The sequence below is a fragment of the Solanum tuberosum genome, unplaced genomic scaffold (genome assembly GCF_000226075.1).
Source record: "Solanum tuberosum cultivar DM 1-3 516 R44 unplaced genomic scaffold, SolTub_3.0 scf00144, whole genome shotgun sequence".
Classification (NCBI taxonomy): Eukaryota; Viridiplantae; Streptophyta; class Magnoliopsida; order Solanales; family Solanaceae; genus Solanum; species Solanum tuberosum.
The window spans coordinates 1,151,392-1,171,211 of NW_006239074.1; the positions used below are offsets into that span (position 1 = coordinate 1,151,392).

At 34.5% G+C, this 19,820-nt stretch overlaps 2 protein-coding genes across 3 annotated transcripts; one reads left to right on the plus strand and one right to left on the minus strand.

Annotated features, from left to right (window-relative positions):
* The first annotated feature begins 80 nt into the window (after nucleotides 1-80).
* Nucleotides 81-3,033, plus strand: LOC102592815 (uncharacterized). Its single transcript, XM_006352864.2, has 3 exons — nucleotides 81-302; nucleotides 972-1,157; nucleotides 2,641-3,033. Exons 1-3 carry the CDS (start codon nucleotides 237-239, stop codon nucleotides 2,833-2,835), a joined length of 447 nt encoding a protein of 148 aa, XP_006352926.1. The 5' UTR covers nucleotides 81-236; the 3' UTR covers nucleotides 2,836-3,033.
* Nucleotides 3,034-10,209: 7,176 nt separating this feature from the next.
* LOC102593153 (extra-large guanine nucleotide-binding protein 3) lies at nucleotides 10,210-18,620 on the minus strand. 2 transcript variants are annotated; one of them, XM_015311121.1, is made up of 9 exons: nucleotides 18,445-18,620; nucleotides 16,917-17,942; nucleotides 16,686-16,823; nucleotides 15,051-15,155; nucleotides 14,777-14,956; nucleotides 13,304-13,454; nucleotides 12,116-12,363; nucleotides 11,384-11,553; nucleotides 10,210-11,100 (listed from the first exon to the last, which is right to left on the minus strand). In XM_015311121.1, exons 2-9 carry the CDS (start codon nucleotides 17,838-17,840, stop codon nucleotides 10,503-10,505), a joined length of 2,514 nt encoding a protein of 837 aa, XP_015166607.1. In that variant the 5' UTR covers nucleotides 17,841-17,942; nucleotides 18,445-18,620; the 3' UTR covers nucleotides 10,210-10,502. The 2 variants fall into 2 exon arrangements, with proteins under 2 accessions (XP_015166607.1, XP_006352927.1); XM_006352865.2 differs by lacking the exon at nucleotides 18,445-18,620 and having other exon boundaries at nucleotides 16,917-18,306.
* Nucleotides 18,621-19,820: the final 1,200 nt, after the last annotated feature.

Below are 19,820 nucleotides of genomic sequence, written 5' to 3' on the forward strand. Positions count from 1 at the left end.
TTCCAATGTGAGTATCCGACGGGATGAAAAACCTTAATAAGTTTTTTTGTGGAATTTAAATTATTTAAAATTAAATCGAATCTAGACAAAACCATCAATGCAAGCTAACTTATCTCCCCCTTTTCTTGGTTTCTCTCACTATATTTCTAGAAAGAGAAGCTGAATTTTTGTGTCAAAAAATAAGATCAGAAGACACCCTTTTGGGTGAATTTTTGTTCTGATTAAAGAGCCTTAATATGGTGGGAATTTTTTCTAGATTTTCTGTCAGCAGAGCTGGCCATCGTCGAGCTCAAAGTGCACTTGTGAGTTTTTTTTTTTTTTTTTTTTTGAGTTCATTTTTGGTAAATTCTTTAACTTTTATGTAATTTGGGTTGTTTTTCGATTTGGGTGTCGAAAATTTTCTTCTTTAACCTCCTTTTTAATGTTAATTTGATAATGATATGAGTTATTTGATCGTTTTCATTTGAAAAGATAGAAGCTTTAGATCGACTGATCACACGCAAGAAGAACTTATTGGCTTTAGAGTGTTAATGGGTTAAACTTTTGATTTGGTATGAATTTGCTTTTTGAATTTTGTAAAGTTAGGTACTTTTGAGATTTTTTGAAATGTGGGATTGACTAGTTCATGGTGTGTAGCCTGTAGGTGACTCTAAATTTGAGTTTGATTTTGGACATATTGCTGCTGAACATGTTTGTGTTACTGTTCTTAACTGTTAAAATAAACTATACTGACTTCATTTTACATTCGGATTGATTTTACTGAGTAAGTAATTGTATTTGAGCTCTACCTGGAGAAGGTAGAGGTAAGGTCTGTGTGCGTCTTCCCCTCCCCAGACCCCACTTGTGGGATTACACTGGGTTTGTTGTTGTTGTTGTAGTTGTAAGTAATTGTATATGAGGCATACTTTTTTCACTTGAAACTATAGCATCTGGTTTTATTATAGTGATTTCTGTTCTATATGAAAATGTAGGATGAAGCAGAAGTGTTGCCCCCAAATACAGAGACAATTGGTGCTGTTACTTTAGCTGGAGCTTCCTCTATCAACCCTCATGGTATTGAAATTGCAGTTGAGTTCAAACCAGTTGAACACCCGACTGAGCCTCTACATAATGATCGGCCAATTCTATGTCCATTACCAGAACCTTCAATATTGAATGTGAGTTGCTATTATGCTGTATCACAAAGTTGTGTTAGATAGATATGCAAGGACACTAAGTATTATTTTTCCTATCAAACATGTTTATTTGAATGGCGTTATTGTGTTAGATATGCTAGTACAATAGTAGCATATCGCCACTGAAACTCTTTCTATATGAGTTGTAGTTAACTATATTGCATTAATATAGAGAGACACAAGGACTCATGAAAGAATCAGTTCTTGATATTGCTAGTTTCTTTATAGCTGCAGGCTGTTGACCTATTTCTAGCTTTCAGAAATTATTTCGTTAATTGACTTTTATTGGTTCTTAGTATCTTTTCTCCAAGACTCCACTTTCCAGAAATTAAGAATTTTCTTAGCTGCACCTTGCAAGACATGAATCAACCATCATAATTTGTAGGTTTTCCAAAAGTAAATAGGATTGTTTGTGATTGGTTATCAAATTCTGTTTATTTGTCTTAACTGTCAAATACTTCCTAGAGAATGAATGCTTCACACACTTTTGCCTTTTCGGTGGGGGATTTAAATGACTAAATAAGAAATTAAGAAATCTAAGAATGGAAAAGCAAGGAAAGAGATGTTGTCAACTTCTTTGCACCTCTTTTCTGCCTTCTATTCCTATCGTTTCATTGATTTTTCTACTTATGTCCATCTAAACAAAACAAACTCATATTCAAACATCCTAACAATTGTTTTGTCAGATATCTTGTCTTGAGTTGTTTTCTCTTGTTTTTTTTATTTTTATTTTTTTCCCGTACAGAACATTGTAACCAGTTTTCTTATCATTAAACATCTATAGACTAGTCTGCTTTTAGATGTGGTACACAAGTCACATTCTTTTATGCTCATCACATAGAGTCATAAAGTTTGATTTTTGTTATTAAGATGCCAGATTGAATAATTTTTCTTTGCCTTCTGTAATATGTCGGCTTTTGAGTTGGTTAGCATTATATCATGAGCGATAGAATATGTCTGCCAATGGAGCTCTGTCATTGTGTTAAAGGAAAGGTTATATCCCTGATGAGAAATACAATCTCAAAAGGGAAGCCTTCCTTGATTATTCCTTTCTGCATGTTAATATGAACAAGAAAAAAATAAGGTTTGCTGCAATTGCTGAACAAAAGGCTATACTTTTCTTGTGTCTGTACACAAATGACTTGAGAGTTGACTGTCATAAGACGTGATAAAGTTTGGTGGTTAAGGGTTATGTGGTTGGAAAATCTAATGTCAGTTACTATCTTTCTATTTCACTTGTTTTCTTCACCTGCTGGTTATATAAGGTGTCTAAGTTCAACTGTTGGAGATAGTGGTATGGTTTGTCAAAACCAATAAAGCATTTGCCTATCCTGTTTGAGAGAATAACTGGATTACTTTACATTGCTCTAGCAATAATAGGGTCACTTGGTCTCCCAGCTCCTTTGTATACCTGTTTATCTACTTCTTAGGCTGACTGGAATTATATGTATTTTGACACTCACAGGATGGGAGAATATGGAAGGAGCGAGTGTCTGCAGTGCGAAGAAGGGCTGATATTCCTGTTGTGCAGGAAGGAACAACTGCAGGGTCTGAGGCTGCTGGAACAAAACCTAGACCATCGATGAATCGGGTTATTCTTCCGTCAATCAGTGCACCTGAACACAGTATCCTCAAACTACTGGAGGAATCTGGAATCTAGCTGATGCATTGCTGAACCTGTCTCAGAGTACACTTGTTATACCAGATAAACCTGATGAAATTTCATATTTTACTTCTTTCCAAGTTTCTCTTCTTGCTTCCAATGAAATGTTTGTAATTCAATTTTATAGGAAATTTCACACATTTGAGTGTAAATATTTCTTCTCATACTGATTGAAATATAGTTTCCAATTGCTCACCATGGTTTTCATTAGCTAATTGTATCTTCTAGCCGTGTTTTTTAATGATGCCATCTCTAATAGATTTACTCATAAGACATGCCAAGGAAGTTATGTGGCGATCGGAATTAAAATATGCATGTTAAATCTATAGAAAATTTGAGGCAGCCTCCAATGTTGTTTATGGTATTACCTGGTAGTTGTTCACGCACTCACCCTGAAGTATGAATTTCTTTTAGGTATTCAATGGATAACTGGGTTTGTAAATTTTGCTAGGATGTGATTTTTGAAACTTTTGAACTTCATAATTTATAGCTGAAGGGACTGAAATGACATCTACATTGAGTCAAATGTAAATCCAGTGAAAGGAATGTTGAAAACCTTAGATATCTATTTGAGGTCAAATAGAGATTATGCATGTGAATTCACAGATATCCAACTGATCGATATAGATGCCACCCTTTTAAATTCTTCTCCATTTGTTCTGGTATGAGTTCGAAATTGTGCACGTGTTTTGAGGAAATGGCATAGAATGTTCTTTTTTTTTTATGACAAGGGAAACCCGCAGCCGCTACCCTTTGGGTGCGCACAGGGTAAAACCCCGCTCCTATGCAATAGCTCGCAAACTACATAGGAGAGGTAACCCGCACTAGGCGAGCCCGGTGAGACGAGCTCGACCTAGAAGCAAACCCCTTGCTTTCGCTGGCAAGGGGTTTCGAACTTGAGACCTCCAACATAGAAGTCCCAAGCCCAAACCACTGGGCCTCCCTGAAGGGTAGCATAGAATGTTTTTTCACTCCGCATTTTCTCTCAAAAGGCAAAACTGTGGTTCTGTAGAAGGAATACTGTTGATTCTTCATTCTAAATTATTATAGAATGTTCTTTCACTGCATTTTCACTCAAAAGGCAAAACTGTGGTTCTGTAGAAGGAATACTGTTGAGTTCTTCATTATGGAGTTGCTCTTTCTTCATTCTAAACTATCTTTTTCAGTGTAGACTAAATAGCATCTGATGGTATATTGTGGAAAAATAACGTAAAGCTTCTGAGTACCCAAGGGTGTGAGTGTGTGGCCTAGTGGTGAATGAAACATGATAGCCATTAAGGTCAATGGCAGGTGATGAAAACTATGGAGATCAGGGTTAAGAAAATGTTAGGTAAATTTTTCCATCTATCTAAGCCTTGGTTGGTAGAGTTAACCGATACATGTGTTGGTGAGAGGTAACAAATACTTGATAGAATAGTTGAGATACTCGTAAGTTTTTTCAAACACCACCATTATCACAGGCAAAGGAAAAGGAGAAAATTTAGCATCTGGTGTTTTGCCGTTGCCTATAGAATAACATGGTCAATGAAAATTCATATCGTCAATCCGAACTTGTTAGGGATTGAGGCGTAACTTTGTTGGTTATGCCCTTGCTTAGTGTGATTATCCTTTCCTTCAACAAGTAGGGGGGAAGGGGTATTCATTGACTTTCTTTTGGCATGTTTGAATTGAAAGTTTCATCTTTGAATACAGGAGTTGATTAGCAAAGTCAATTCCTTCTACTGAGAGAAACCATGTGCTTGTATGATTTGTTTGTCAAGAAGAGTGGGTCTTGCTTGTCACATTAGCAACATTAAGCTAGGATTTTACAGCCTAGCTTAATGTAGAGATGTTCATTTTCTTGGAGAGACATAAAAGATAAACTGACATAGTGGCAGTAAGGTTAGTGAAAGTAGTGGTTATATTTCCTCATTAGGAAAGAAGTGAAGGAGGCCCTGTATGAGCTGTATGCTAATGAGTTGACACTGAAAGCATGATCAAAAGTAAACAAGGGGGGAGGGGATGAAAGATCTTTTCATTGATCAAAATATACATGCATTTTTACACTATGATATGTTGTTTCTTTCACAACTGTCTGGTTCTTGACGGGGCAGAGTTATTCGGTACTTGTGCTAGTGGGAGGTGGCAGGGTACCTGTGAAATTGTAGAGATATGCACAAACTGGAGCTGGCACCACCATTATAAGAAAAAGACACGATGTGATTCTTCCACCAGTTCTTGAGAGCTTAGAGGTGACTTGGAAATTTAGAAGAGCTAAACAAGCAATTTGGGAACATCAAATGGATGCTTAGCTTTTGGATTCACTAGGTATTTTCGCGGTCCACGAAAGCTCCCATGGTTCATCCATGACCTCCATTGCCATCTTTGATGCATATCATGGACACGGCTCGCGCCAAGTTCTCCATGACCAAGTCCAATATCAGTTGAATGAACTGATGCAGAAGAGCTGAAAATGAAGACAAAAAGAAGAAGGTAGCAAAAAGGCTTAAACTGCAGGACCATTATGTTGTGTCTTTTGTAACTGATATGCATTTCTTGGATAATTGGGACTTATTATAGAGGGAAAAAGTGTTACTTTTTTCTTCATTTTTAATAAAGATGACACAAGAAATATCATTTTGGATCACACAATAAGTCACACACTGAACATTGATTGCTTGTGTTAATTAGAGCCTGTGATTATTGATGTTTTGTGTTATTGTAGGGGTCTTGTCTCTCTACTTGTGTTGTTGTTATCATTCTGTTGGTAGATTTGTGTTACTGAAATGAATGCATTTAGGATTAAATCATGACTTTTGAGTGGACAATTATCACTTTCCTTTTTCATCAGTTTAACTTCTATGTATCGACAAAATACGATATTTTTTATATTTCTAAGTACTAAAATGTAACTGTTTGTAGTAATAAGTTGGATTGTAACTAAAAGTAAGGAGGTAACAACAACTGATAGTATAAAAATTCTTTACAAGGGTAATATAGATACTTTTTAGACAGTTTAATCATTTTAAAAATTAATAGTGAAATACTTAGTACTAAACATACATTATTAGTGATGGAAAAGGTGAAGAAAAAAAAACAATTATTGCTACCTACCATGTGAAGGAAGAATCCCAGCATGGACGAGGAAATTTGGAATCAAATTCCTTTAGGTATGATTGGACATGGTAAGGTATTGAAAACTTTGATTTGGTAAAAAAATACTATATCATAATCATACGAAAATAATTAGGTATGATTTTAAGATATTTAAGTTCGATTTGATATTTTATAATATGATAAATCGATAATAATAGTTTTTTCGAAATGCTGTCAACTTCTGTGACCCCTTCCATTGTCCTCTCCATATTGTTGACTTTTTCTTCTTGTTGTTGTTGCATCCAAACAAACACTTGCAATTTAACTGTTGGATGATGTCTTATTTCTCAAATTATTGATTTTTATCCTCATGTTTTACGTATGTGTCGGCAAATAGTACTGTACTTATCTTCTACTATTTTTTTTAGGCATAGTACATAAACATGTTTTTTTAATTTGGTTTCAGTTGATATTTATGTTTTTCAACTTTAGATGTGTACATGTAGACACTTCAATTTGTATAAAGTTGAACAACTATACATACATGTCTTATATGATATAATACACGTAGGACGTCATGTAGGAATGCCACATAAGACGTGTGTAGTTTAAGACCTATTTTTATACACTCAAAGTTGGAGGGTATAGATATCAGTTAAGACCAATTTAAAAGGCATTTTTATATATTATGCCTTCTTTTTGTCTTTCTTGTATGAGAGTTGATGCTTTAGTAAAAGTATTTGAATTCAAGTCTTGACGAATTTGTGTCAGGTCAATATTAAGTGTTCATGAGACACAATAAAAATAAATTGAAGTGTTTAGTTGTCAGTTAAAATCAAATTTGAGTAATTGTTTATATATTATCCTTTGCTTAAAAAAGAAGGAGGAATAATTCACTTGCTTCCACTTTTAGCATCCTATAGGAAGAAACTTATCTCTCAAACACACAAGATATAAATTAGGCTTAAGTCCTATGACCCCTTAAAGTTGTCTGCATAATTCACTTAGACACTTCAACTAAGATTGGTACCTATTAGACACTTTAATATTAACAAATATATATCTATTAGACACAAAATGACAATCAATACATAAAACCCGATGCATATAACTCACATTCCGTAGCTTAAAATAGTTACGAATAAAATTATGACACTTGGCCCATGGCCTATTGCCCAATCTAACTATTAAAAAATATTTTATAATTTTGAAAGATAAGAAGATAAGTACTGTTTTCAACCCTAAATAATTCAACCCCACCTACTAAAACTTTTGCCCGTTCTTCTTCTTCCTTAGTCACTCGCCGTTCTCAACTCCTTTGAGGCTTTGACAGATTATTTTTTGTTTTTCTTCTTATTATTTCTATAAATTATGGGGATTAAATCTATTCGTGAATAATTCGTAGCTTAGCAAAATGATTTTTGAGATGCCTGTGAAAAATAAATCAATGTGAATCATTTTGAAATTAACGGCGATAAGAAATCGAGAATACTCAAATTAATTCTACGAAATTTTAAGATATCATTGTCAATAAGCTTAATTAACTTATATTTTAATTTGTGTGGTGATGTTGGATCAAAGTGACCAGAAATATAGATGAACAGAGTCCGACTAACTTTCTTAACTTCAATACCTGAAAATCTTCTTTCTTATTGCAAAATCAAAATAATTAGTAGATTCAAATTATATAAATAATGAAAATAAATGAAATAACAAAGTTAAAAAAGAAAAAGAAAAGAGAATATGGACGAAGAAGACGATGGCTGAAAAAGGGGGTGGGGTTGATTTCTTGGGATTACCAAGAAATTAATTTTAAATAAAAAAATGACTTTAATTATTTTAATGCCAAATGTCAATAAAACAAAAAAAGGTACAAGTTTTTAGAAAATAAATAAAAATAAAATGATATTTGAAACTTGTTCACGCGCCTAATGTTAAGTAAGGTACACTTAGGTTGTCATATTAGTGTTTTGTGTTTAATAGATATAAGTTTTGAACAATTTAAGTGTTTAATAGGTATAAGTCCCAGTTGAGGTGTCTAAGTGAATTATGCGGATAACTTTGAGGGGCCATGAATGACTTAAGCCTATAAATTAATATTGTTGACTACTATACTTTGAGATAAACCATGTGGTATTATAATATTTTCTGTTAAACAATGATGAGTACTCTTTGGTAAGCAGCCTAATTAGAGACAAATTAAGTGATGACCATCCTAGACCTTTACCTAATTAGGTAAAAAAAATTCCTAATTAGGTAAATTTTTTTCATCTATCTAAATTATGATTCGTTATTGGACTATAACATCTTTTTTCGATACAGGACATACCAGGAAGTTTTTCTATTTTTGCGGATTTAGTTTGAAGACACATAATTATTTTGTATTTGTGCTAGCAGAAGGTAGCAGGTACTCAATAAAATAGTCAAGATGCATGCTAGCTTAACTCGAATACCACTATTTTTTACTAATAAGGTTAACTTCTAAACAAGATGAGTTCAACTATATGATCGACCAATAGAAGAAAACAAAAGGAATAATCATTCTACATTTATTCAAATATGCTTCAACTCTGTAAAAACAACATGTTTAACTATAAAAAGGCTAAAACTAACATCAAGATTGAAGATTGAGAAGAACTAAAGGGGAAATTCTGGTATATCGAATCGATGATTAATCGTTGGATTAACGAGGTGTTTTTTAGGCCCTCTGTTGCTTCCATGATTCATCCATGGCTCCTTTTTCCACCTTTGATGGACTCCATGAACATGTCTTATGCCATGTTTCCTATGAACAAAAGTTGATGAATGAACTGTTGAACTTAAAAAAATGAAGACAAGAATAAGAAGCAAAGTGCAAAAAGGTCTCAACTTGAAAACCATTTTGTGTTATGTTTTTTGGATTGAATTCTTGTGAGAGTTAAAGGGTTTTTTATAGAGGAAAAAAGGGGTGTCTTTACTTCACTTAGAAGTCACTTTTTTAGTTCACAGGTTTCACTCTATGTATTGATTACTTTTTGTTGGACCATGAGTACTGTCTGTACAGACTTTTCACTTTTGATGTCGTTTTCGTGTCCAATTCTTCAAAAATACGCTACTTCTGAAGAATTCGACACATAACTATTGATATTTTCACTTTTAGTGTCATTTTCGTGTTCAATTCTTCAAAAATATGCTACTTCTGAAGAATTCGACACACAACTATTGACATTTTTAAGAGTTCGAGCGACATAGAATTAATTCGACACACAACTATTGACATGATTTACTTGTGTTGCTGTCATCATTCTGTTGGTGAAGTTTAGCTGCTAAATGAATGCATTTATTAGTTGTGACACTCAAGTGGATAACTATCTCTTACAATTATTACTCCTCCTATGTTATTTTATATGAAATATTTGATTGGTCACATAATTTTAAAACTTAAAAGAAGATTTTAATATGCAAGTCATGTTTTAAATTATATAAAATAGCCGATATAAAAATTTACATATTGTAAAGAAATTTTATATTTTAGTGACTTATAAATGATCTGATAGTATAAAGATATAATTTATATTGATAACGCATAATTTTAACTCGTCAAATATATGCAAAGCATCGAAAGTATGTTAAACGAATGATGATAATATTTTAACATTTTATTAATGAGTATGTGTTACATAAAATAGGACAAATACAGAATAACTATATTACGATAGAACTTATATAGTCAAAATCAAGGGAGGTGAATATCCACTAAGCTTAATTAAGTGGTGGATTAGTCATTTCACAATCAATAACCGTATCAGATCCACTAAGCTTTTATGTGGTGCACTTGTCTTATTTTTTTAAAAAAAAATTCAACAACCACCTAATATCCACAGCAATATATCTGTTTTAATTGTTACTTAATTTTTATTATATTGTATCGTTAAACTTGTATAACGATAAAAAGATGAGCAATTTGGTGTAATTTCTCATGTGATTTTTTGCTTGTTATCTAATAATTGTACTTTATCATTAAGAATACTTTTACCTTAATTTATCTAATATCTTAGAGAGTTTATTACTTTACCGCTATTATAGCCAAACTATGTTTCTCCACGCTGTGTGATACAAAATACTTACATGCACAAATTGTTTACACCAAATAAAACAATTATCCTGCTCATATCAGTTAAAAGCAAAAGGAAGAAATGTGTATGTACTAATTCCCCGTTTAACCATGAAAATTGTGAGTATTTGAAAAGAGTAAATTTGTTTTCAAAGTGAAAAATGATATTTAAAAAAATAACGCGCTCTCAATGCTCATGTCAATTAAAAGCAACATCTACATTTACATTTACAACAGAAAAATAAGGTAGAATGCAAACAAGTATTTATTCTCAACCTTGTATTGCCATCAAAAATCTCTTTGAAGAACCTCAGAACATACACTAAGATGGCACAAACTCCAGATATTCACTTGAAACAACACCATTATCTCTGTAAAAACCACGAAAACGCAATGGCGAAAAATGAAGTACAACTTATTTCCATATTACATTCCTCTCTCTCTATCTCTCTCTATTTGTCCTAATCTACAATATCAACATATGTTTTAAGTCATTTCACTCCTGTCGGATGAAAGGAGACGAGCTAATATCGGTTGTACTGTAAAATGAATCTTCTGCTCCAACATTGTAGGTTTCTTCTTTTTCCTCGTCCCACTTCGCGACCTCCCTTATATACTTGAATGCCTCATCAACAGTTATTCGTTCCCTAGCCCGAGCTTGCCACACAAATAGCTTTCTACTTGTGAGGGAAGCATAGAGGCCTTTGAACTTCATTGCAACATAGTAATATGCTTGGTGAGCTAGTGACTGGCTATTGGTGTGAGGTCTCAGTGGACTGAAATCAGTGAACCATTCACAAGCGCCCAATGGCACACGGTTGACCTTTTCCTCGAACAGGTCATACTTGTTCAATACTAAAACAAATGGGGTCTCTTTGAAACAAGGATGCCTGATCATTGTTTCGAAAAGCTCCCTGTTATGCATCATCTTGTTCTGAAGTAGTGCACCACTACCATTTTCCTCTGGAGCAACCCACATCTGATCATAATCACTAAGGGAAACACAAAATACTACGACACGGACATCTTCAAACATCTCCATCCACTTGCATCCTTCATTCATTCCTTTGGCATTTAGTCGAATTAGCTGATACCTGTTCGAAAGTACATAAAAGCATAATTACCAAAATCATGGCAAGTAAAGATAATCATAACTTGTATAAGTACACTCATATTATATCGAAGAGGCTGTACTCCTTTAAAATATTCCAATTGTAGTTCTGATGCTGATTAGTACTTTAGTCTATGTCCCTAGACTCCTATAGACTATTAGACATGTAAATGTAATGTATAGTCGGTGCATTTATCAAAAAAACTACTGGATAGTAGCTTCATGGACAACAAATACAAATATCATAGTAGAGGGAGAATGGCTACCTGGTGAGAGGGGGAGGAGCTTCCAGATTGTCTCCATAGGTTTCAGACATTGGGCTACGATCATCCAATTGGAACTCCATAAAGGCCAACCCATTCCCTTGCGTGACTCCTTCTGCATACAGAATGTCTTGCTCCGAAGGTTCGTACTCATTGCTTGATACCTCCACAGCCTAAAAAGAGAAGTTAAATATCCATTTTTATCTTCCACAATGAATAGCAAAATCAACTCATTCAAGAAAGTGTAATTAAGAACAAAGAAAAGTGGGGCTACATATCAACTATAGTGCCTTAGGGAATGATCTAGATTCTACAATCATGGAAAGGAATGACCTTCTAGCAGTCAAAACGTTAGGATGTCTAGGAAGGTACAATGGTACTCACCCCATTAGTGAAAAGAAAATTACTTAAAAAGAACAGGGAACAAATAACTACAAACTTACCTATCAAAAGAATAGGTTAATAGAATCTTTAGAGAAAAATCTTGATATAGATCTTATTATAGCACACAACTGATATACAAAACCAGAATATGATTAGAAGAAATTAGCAGGTAAAAAGCGTTAAATAAATGGTCCTCCACTGGGATCAACTAGATACTTCAATAATTCCTCCAAAAACATCTGAGAGACTGAGACAATTTGTAAAAAGTATGTTGGTGGACGAAACTAATTTCGAAGACTATATTGGATAGGTTGGTCCATTGGTTCAAGAAATGAGTCATATGCAAAATACCTTGCTCAAGAAGTAATCCGCCACATCTGGAAGAAAATGAAGCTCATTTCTTCTCTTGTATGTTTCCTGTATAGCAGGATCCTTCCAAACCTCTTCAACCAACGGAGCATATTCACGCGTTGCTGCAGGGAAGAAAGCATCCAAATCTCCGGTGGCTATAATATCCAGTAGCCAATCAGAGAAATGCTTCAACCTTTGATTTAAGGAATAGACACACTGGCTGTCTTCCACAGATTCTGTGTTACAACCTATAAAATTGAAATCATTAGTAAGGTGTGGCCACTTGGTCCTTTGCCCATGCCATTGCTAGCTGCTAATAGTGGACAATGAAAAACAAACATCCCACCCTAGTTTACAGAAGGATATCTTAAACCTTAAGAAACTGGTATGCAGTATTTAATTTCCATATGATATTGGGGAAGACTGTTAGAGACGTAACAGTCTTTGAATTTGATTGAAAGTGAATAGGAGTATCAATAACTGAAGAAGTACCAGTTAGCTGCAGCAAGGCACAAGCAGACAACAAAGGATCAATTTCAGTCACAATTTGAAGGGATTGACAAGAAGAGGACCTAAGCTATCACATTTGAAATGCCAACTATGTAAGCTGCATTTAAGGTGGCAAGGCAAAATATTCTCCCAGGTGATGACAATTTAAAACAGGTCCTGATAAATAATTTACCTCCCAATAGTATGAATATTTATGCAATTACAGCTAATTCCCTCATTCCTTTTCAGTAGAAGGGACATTCAGAAGAGATCTGAGAGTAATGAAAGCATAGAATGGGGGTAGACTGTCATATGAGTTCTTGACGTCCAAAACCACTGAAACGAAAACCTTAATCCACAAGATAAATACAAATCCAACTAAATTTCATTTTTGAGAATTTTACAGGAAAAAAAAAAGCCAATATATCTGTTGAGCAGATTTGACTATTGGTAAATGAAACTTGGTGCACATATATCACATACTTGTCTTCTTCTGCAATTAGTTATGAGGGGGTTAAGAGCTCCACTTTTGGCACAATTTGTCACAAGTGGAAATAGAGTTCAAAGGTATGGGGGAGGAGGGAGGGGAGCCAAGCCTGCAAGTCCAGCTGATAACTGCCAGTCTACCACATCTAGAGAAACTCTTTGTTAATTAGCACCACACCTTTCTATCAATACTTTCAATATATATTTAAGTACCTTCCGCATTTATTTTTGCTAAAGCCTCCTCCTCAAAGCGCTCCCTTCCATCAAGGAGAATGCTCAGATACTTGTAAATATTGCTTTGAATCATCAACTTGATGTCTTGAATTTCTTCAGAGGTAAACGTGTTTCCATACAAAAATTTCGCCTACACAATAAGGTTATGAGCAGAAGTAAATGAGTACACACAAATGATAGACAGCAACGGAGCACCAACAAACACTTAAATGGTAAAAAAGGCATTACACAGCAAGCATTTCATTTCACGTTCAGAATGCAATGATAAGCTATACCACAGAGCAGGACAGGAGCAAAGCACAAAACAGTGGAGGAGAAGAAAAGGGAATAGCACTATAGATATATGCAAATACATGATCAACCCCTCAATACATTGTCAATAAACCCAACACTCCTTCCCTTCACATTAAGTAAGCGTTTCTACTTTCCACTAGCCTTAAGAAATGTCTTTTTAACTACAAGAAAAGATAAGATTCTTTCATACTACATCCAAATTTTCATGTATCCCACTTTTATACTTCTCAGTAAAGCCTCTTCAATCCAATATTTTCTCAATTATCTGTCGTGTTCAACCACATAAAGAAAATAAAGAAGACTTTTCAATCTTGTGGTCCTAAATTAAAGTTATGTCAAATGTACCAAAAAATGTCCTTTTCTTGTGACCTTAAACATGCCATGTGAAAAGTTGAAATTAAAGTGTTGCCAAAAAATGAAGGGGGACATTCTATATTAAACAGACTAAAAAGGAAAGTAGGTCTTCTTTTTGAAATGGAGGGAGTATTACATAAAGAAAATTATATGGTAAACACTACCCCGCCTTACCTGAAACCCCTTACCAAGGAGACGAACAATGGTTTTCCTACTTAGCTCCCTTATGGACTCAAACCGAAGGTTGGAGGTGGAAAACCCTTACCACTATGATATCTCTCTCCTGTCAATTCTCATAATACAATTTATCTCATTTAAATTTATGACTAATAAATGGCTCCATCTGTACCTCGTTTATGATGGCTAATATCAACAGTGACATTTAACCAGAATATGATAGGATACCAATGTTCTTGTTGTTATAGTAAATTGTCTAATTTGATTCATAAGCAAAATAACTCTACCCCAATATATCAACCAATCAATTAACCAAGCCTTGAATCCCAAACTGATTGGGGAATTGGGCAGCAATATGATGCTAGAAAAATTTCTGGCAGCAAAACGAAATATGTGGATGCTAGCAGATTCAAGTCCATAGAACAAATGATCAAATTAACAGGCACCCTTAGCAAGCTATACTACAGATATCTGAAAACAATTAATGTACGCAGAGCGAAGATAAAATCTCTAACATAAAAATCTTAGAGATTTGACCTATATATAGAAAGAAGCTTGAGTTCAATAATTAATCAAGAAAAATATAACCCCTTTTCCTGAAAAAGAAATGCTGCACAAGGCCAATACCTGTTTGAAAATAGTGCTAGTTCCAGAACCTTCAAGACCAAGTAAAAGTAGCTTTTGAACCCTTTTCTGCTCTAAGTAATTTGGAACAGTAGTATAATTGCTAGGCTCATCTCTCTGTCCATAGGGTTGACCATGTGGTACAGGCAAGGAAAATAGAGAGCAAACAAACCGTGTTGTTGCCTGCATGTCAATATAAAATATTAGATATAAAATCAAAAACTTCGTTGAGTAACATAGTTGAAACCATACCCTACAATCAATTCAATGTTGCTACCTTTTCCCATATGTTACCCCGAATGTTGTTTTGTCCTTCTTCCTCGTAACGACCATCATCATATACCCAAAAGTGAGTGTCACGAGGGCACTGCACTTTTGCAAACTGAAATGAAACTTACGTCAGGACGCATTGTACATAAAGCGATGAGGAAACAAATAAGCATGCACAGAGTTTCATTCTAGGAAGAAAATCCATAGCAGAAAGGCCAATCCAAGGGCCTTAAGTTGAATGCTATAACAACGTATGCGCTAGTTTGGATCAGATCAGGCAGTCATGTAACATTGACACTGGATCATCTTGAATTGGGTATCACTGAAATCTCTGGAACCAATGAAGTCCATGCGCGTTAGGCAGGTTTGATCGAAACTGCCAGCACTAGGCTTCAAAGAGTTGATTGTGAACTGGACTATAAGAACATAGAAGAATATGACTATCCTCTCAATAGTGGTTGTTACCATTGTTTCATACAGGCTGAAAAATAATGATAAATTAGGTTGTTCCATTGGTTTTTTACACATATGATGCATGGAGCTTTACTGTGAGGTAACTACACTTTGGAGATACTTCTTTTAGATTCTGAGCACAATAATGACAAACCTGGCTGACTGATTATTTTACGGTGATTGACAAGGAAAGGTTCATTTTGGAAAGTTCCAGGCTTTCAACATGATTCACCAGGATATTTGAGATACTATTATTTTAGCCAAAAAAAAGGTTCAAGGGAATTAATAGAAGTGCTTGAAGAAGTTAAAGGCCAGCCGGAATCCATTTGTTTCCTTTGGTGAGAAGCTACAAGGAAAAAATCTGTATAGATCCAAAATTGTAGATTGTAGAATGACCATCAGTCAAATAACTAGCTCGGATAGTTAAAAGCAAAATAAACTTTAAAGATGTCAAAGTTACTTAATGCACTAGCTCTAGAAAACGACAATTAAATCTACTAATATAAGGCAAAAATTATTACTTTTCGCGATCATCGAAGATGAAAGTAAAGACACTCAGTAAAACTCATCTCATGAACAGATAAACAGGAAAGAATCTAAGGCCTATAAGTGATTATATGGACGGACTTTATTAATATCTACCATCAATGAAATTCCCATTTTGTACGCGAGATGGGATAAGCAAGGATATCCCATGGGGTTATTTTATCCCACCTTCTATATGGGATTACTTGGAAAAGTAATCCCACCATTTTAGTGCAAATGGTGGGATAGAACAATCATGGGATTAGCTAATACCTCAAACCAAACATGAGATAAAGTTAATCCGTAATTTTCTCCCAGGATTATTATCCTTATCCACGTACCAAACAACGACAAATTGGGAGGGACGGGACAAAACACATAATTAGAGCATAAATAGGGAAAGAAAAAGTTAATCCAGCCTCAATGGTGGGTGGGAAATAAGCCACAAAGTTATGGAATATCCGTAAATGACAATATTATACCAAAGAATAGGTGGTTATTCTTCACCAAATTCAAACATACAAGCTGTCACGAACACATAACGACAGGTTAGTAAATAGAAGGTGGCCTTTAAAATGTGGATAACAACGGTTCTAGAATTAAATATATTGCCATACATATTGTTTAGGCATATGCACAATTAATTGTAATAAAAAGAACAAACCTTCAGCACTCGAAGTTCACGTCTTGTTATCTCTCGGCCATTAATGTAAACCTGAGTACTTCCATTGCTAGCATGAGCATTAAGTTTTCCCGTAAAATTTAGGTTTGAACTGACAACTCTGTCTGGTTTTTCTCCTTCCTGTTTAATTAATCGAAACTATATTAGCATCTTCTTCTTTCTAACATAAGAAATAAATAACAGAACTTGATTTAACTCAACAGAAAAAAATACCTTTCCCCATAATCCAGATTCCTTATCATACCAATACCTCCCAGGCTTCAACTTCCTAGGAGGTAAAAGGCACCCAAAGAGTTCTGCCATCTCATCTGGCTTCAAAGGAAATCCGTTCACAATCAGCTGCTCTGGGCGGAGCTGATTAGCAGCACATTCTCTTTCTGCTTTCATTATCTGCTTGACTTCCAAAGGACTAAGCAAACGCGATAAGACTCTTGAATTTTTACCAAGTTTGGACCTTTTTGACTCATCAATTGGCTGGTTAATGCAACTCACACATTTGCGCCCTTCAGGCATTGAACCCATTGCTCTAAGCACACAATTGCTACAATACTTTGCATCACAAACCAAGCAAGACTCTTTACTTTCCCACTTCCCTTTTCCACACCTATGACAGACTCTTGACTTCTTATTCTTCTTCCTTTCCTTAGAAACTCCAACATATTCAGGAAAGACTTGATTCTCAATTTCCCCCGTTACTCTTTCAGATCTATCAACAAAGGTGACTACTGGGGCTCTTCTCCCCTGGTGATTCAGCACTGAACCCGGTGATGCTGACGGAGAACCTGAAGAAGAATCAGGGTTCTGCAAGACAGACACTTGAGACTCAGAACTATAAGATACCCTTGGACTATGACTAGGGGGACTTGTTACACCAGCAATACGAGATACCGGCAACAGAATAGGTTCGATAACCGGGGCAACACCATTACTCAATGATCTTCTTGATTCTGAAAGAGGTTCTGCTATTGGAATTGCACTAGAATTCACATCAAGAGGCTCTACTTTAGGAACCTCATATGACAACAAAGGACCAGTATACTCCATTGCTATTGAATATTCAATATTTTCCCCATCCCCTCCCTGAGGAAGCATTCTTTTCACCATCTCCCTCCAGTGCTCTCCCTCTTTTTTCTCCATATCACTCACCCCCAAAAAAAATCAATCTTTTCCTGCTTTTCTACTCAGTTGCAGCCTCAATTTCACTACTTACAATTTCTTGATACTGCAAAAACCATTCATCTGGTAAACATAAAACTTCTTAGCATAAACCAAAAACTTATAGACTGCTACAAAAGTCAATCACTCTACAAATAAAAACAAGATTTGGTCTTTTCAGTAAAGACCCTCAATTTGGAAAGATTCAATTAACTCAGCTGATCAAACCTTTGAAATCCTAAAATTCAAGAATCTTAATCACAATGTTTTCAACCCAAACAACTACACACATCAGAAAGAGAAGAAAAAAAACAAAGTTGGCAGCTTTGAAGGTTGAAATGTTCCAAAATTTAGTCAAACATAAACAAAGCTATTCCTAACTTCCCAACCCTTAAATACTTGGAGACATTTCAACTTTCAATAAAAACACACAGAGATAAATTAATGTTTTAAAAAAGGGTCTTTTGTAGAAATGTCAAGAAAAGAGTTATTAATAAAAGAAAGAAAAAAGTTTTAAACTTTGATACACAACACACAAAAAAAAGGAAAAAAGAAAAAAGAAAGAAAAGGGGTTGAATTTTTGTACCTTAAAGAAAGTGGCAAGCAAAGCTGAGAACATGAGTCTGAGTTATAAGGGTAAAAGATGGTTAAAAAAAATTGGGTTCACTTTGTTCAATCTCCAAAGCTCTCTGGAAAAAGTATAAGTTAAAAAAACAAAACCATAAAAGAGTAATCTTTTGGGGAATCTACTCTTTTGAAGAAGAAGAAGAAGCTAAAAGATATATATACATAATACATGTACAATGTAAAAGCTGTATTATTTTGAGAGAGAGAGAGATAGTACTATTATGTAATCAGATTGTGCTGAAGGGTGGGTGGGTAAGTGGGGTCCATGTGAAGGTGTACATGGTTGGGGGATTATTTTTTTTATTTTTTTTAACATGAAGGGTAGTTTTGGAATAACGTAAAGTTATCTTTATCTAATCTAGCAGGTGGAAACAATCATTTACATTAGATTAGACTGTCTACATTATATCTCTAGAGATACGATTCCCTTTTCGAACTCTACTAAAGCAAGATATTTTGTAGTTCAGACTACTTTTTTTACATAGTATCTAAGCTATGTTAATAATATATCAGTATAATTTCATAAAATCAAATATTTAAGTTGTCTCAAAGATAGAGATAAATTATGTCAAAATATGTAAAGTAAAATGTCTTTACTAATAAAAGTAATTTAATACTCAAAAGAATTGTATTAGAGGCGCGTGATACACGCGTTAGCGGAAGCGAGTGGGAGTTTGGTGAATAGTAAAACGTAAAGTAAGATTTTCCTTTGCAAGTGGCAAAGATTTTTAACCTGAACGACACGGTCTTGTTAGCGCGTGTCAAACACTCTCTTTAATTCAAAGTACGACTTTGGGACTTATATGGTATGGGACCCATATGCTGAGCTGGCATTATGTCAACGTTGTACCATGTCTGTTCTCAATTTTTTATTTATTTTATTATTATTTCATTCTGTCTCTGGAGACTGCATTGTAGCTCCGATTAAATTCCAATTATGCACTGTAAGGCCCACTTGATGGTGACGCTCCAACGTGATTTTCTCAGTACTCAAAATTTAAATTTAAAAGCTCTCATTAAAGATAAAACAGTTTTACCACTACATAATCTATATTAATTATTTTATTTTTATAAATCCAACATGGATATATTTGTTGACTAGGCTTTTGGTTCTTTTGGACATTGTGCTGGGTTAAGTTTTTAATGTAAAAATATGAATAGTTTGATTGGGAATTTGTGACTTCAAAATATAAATTCAAGAGGTATGATCAATGAATAGAATTTTTTTCCTAATAAAAATATTTAAGTTTGCGTTAATAATATAAAAAAGTTCTTAATAAAGAATGTCTCTCAATAATAATATTTATGCCAACGAATTCTAACTATAACTATATC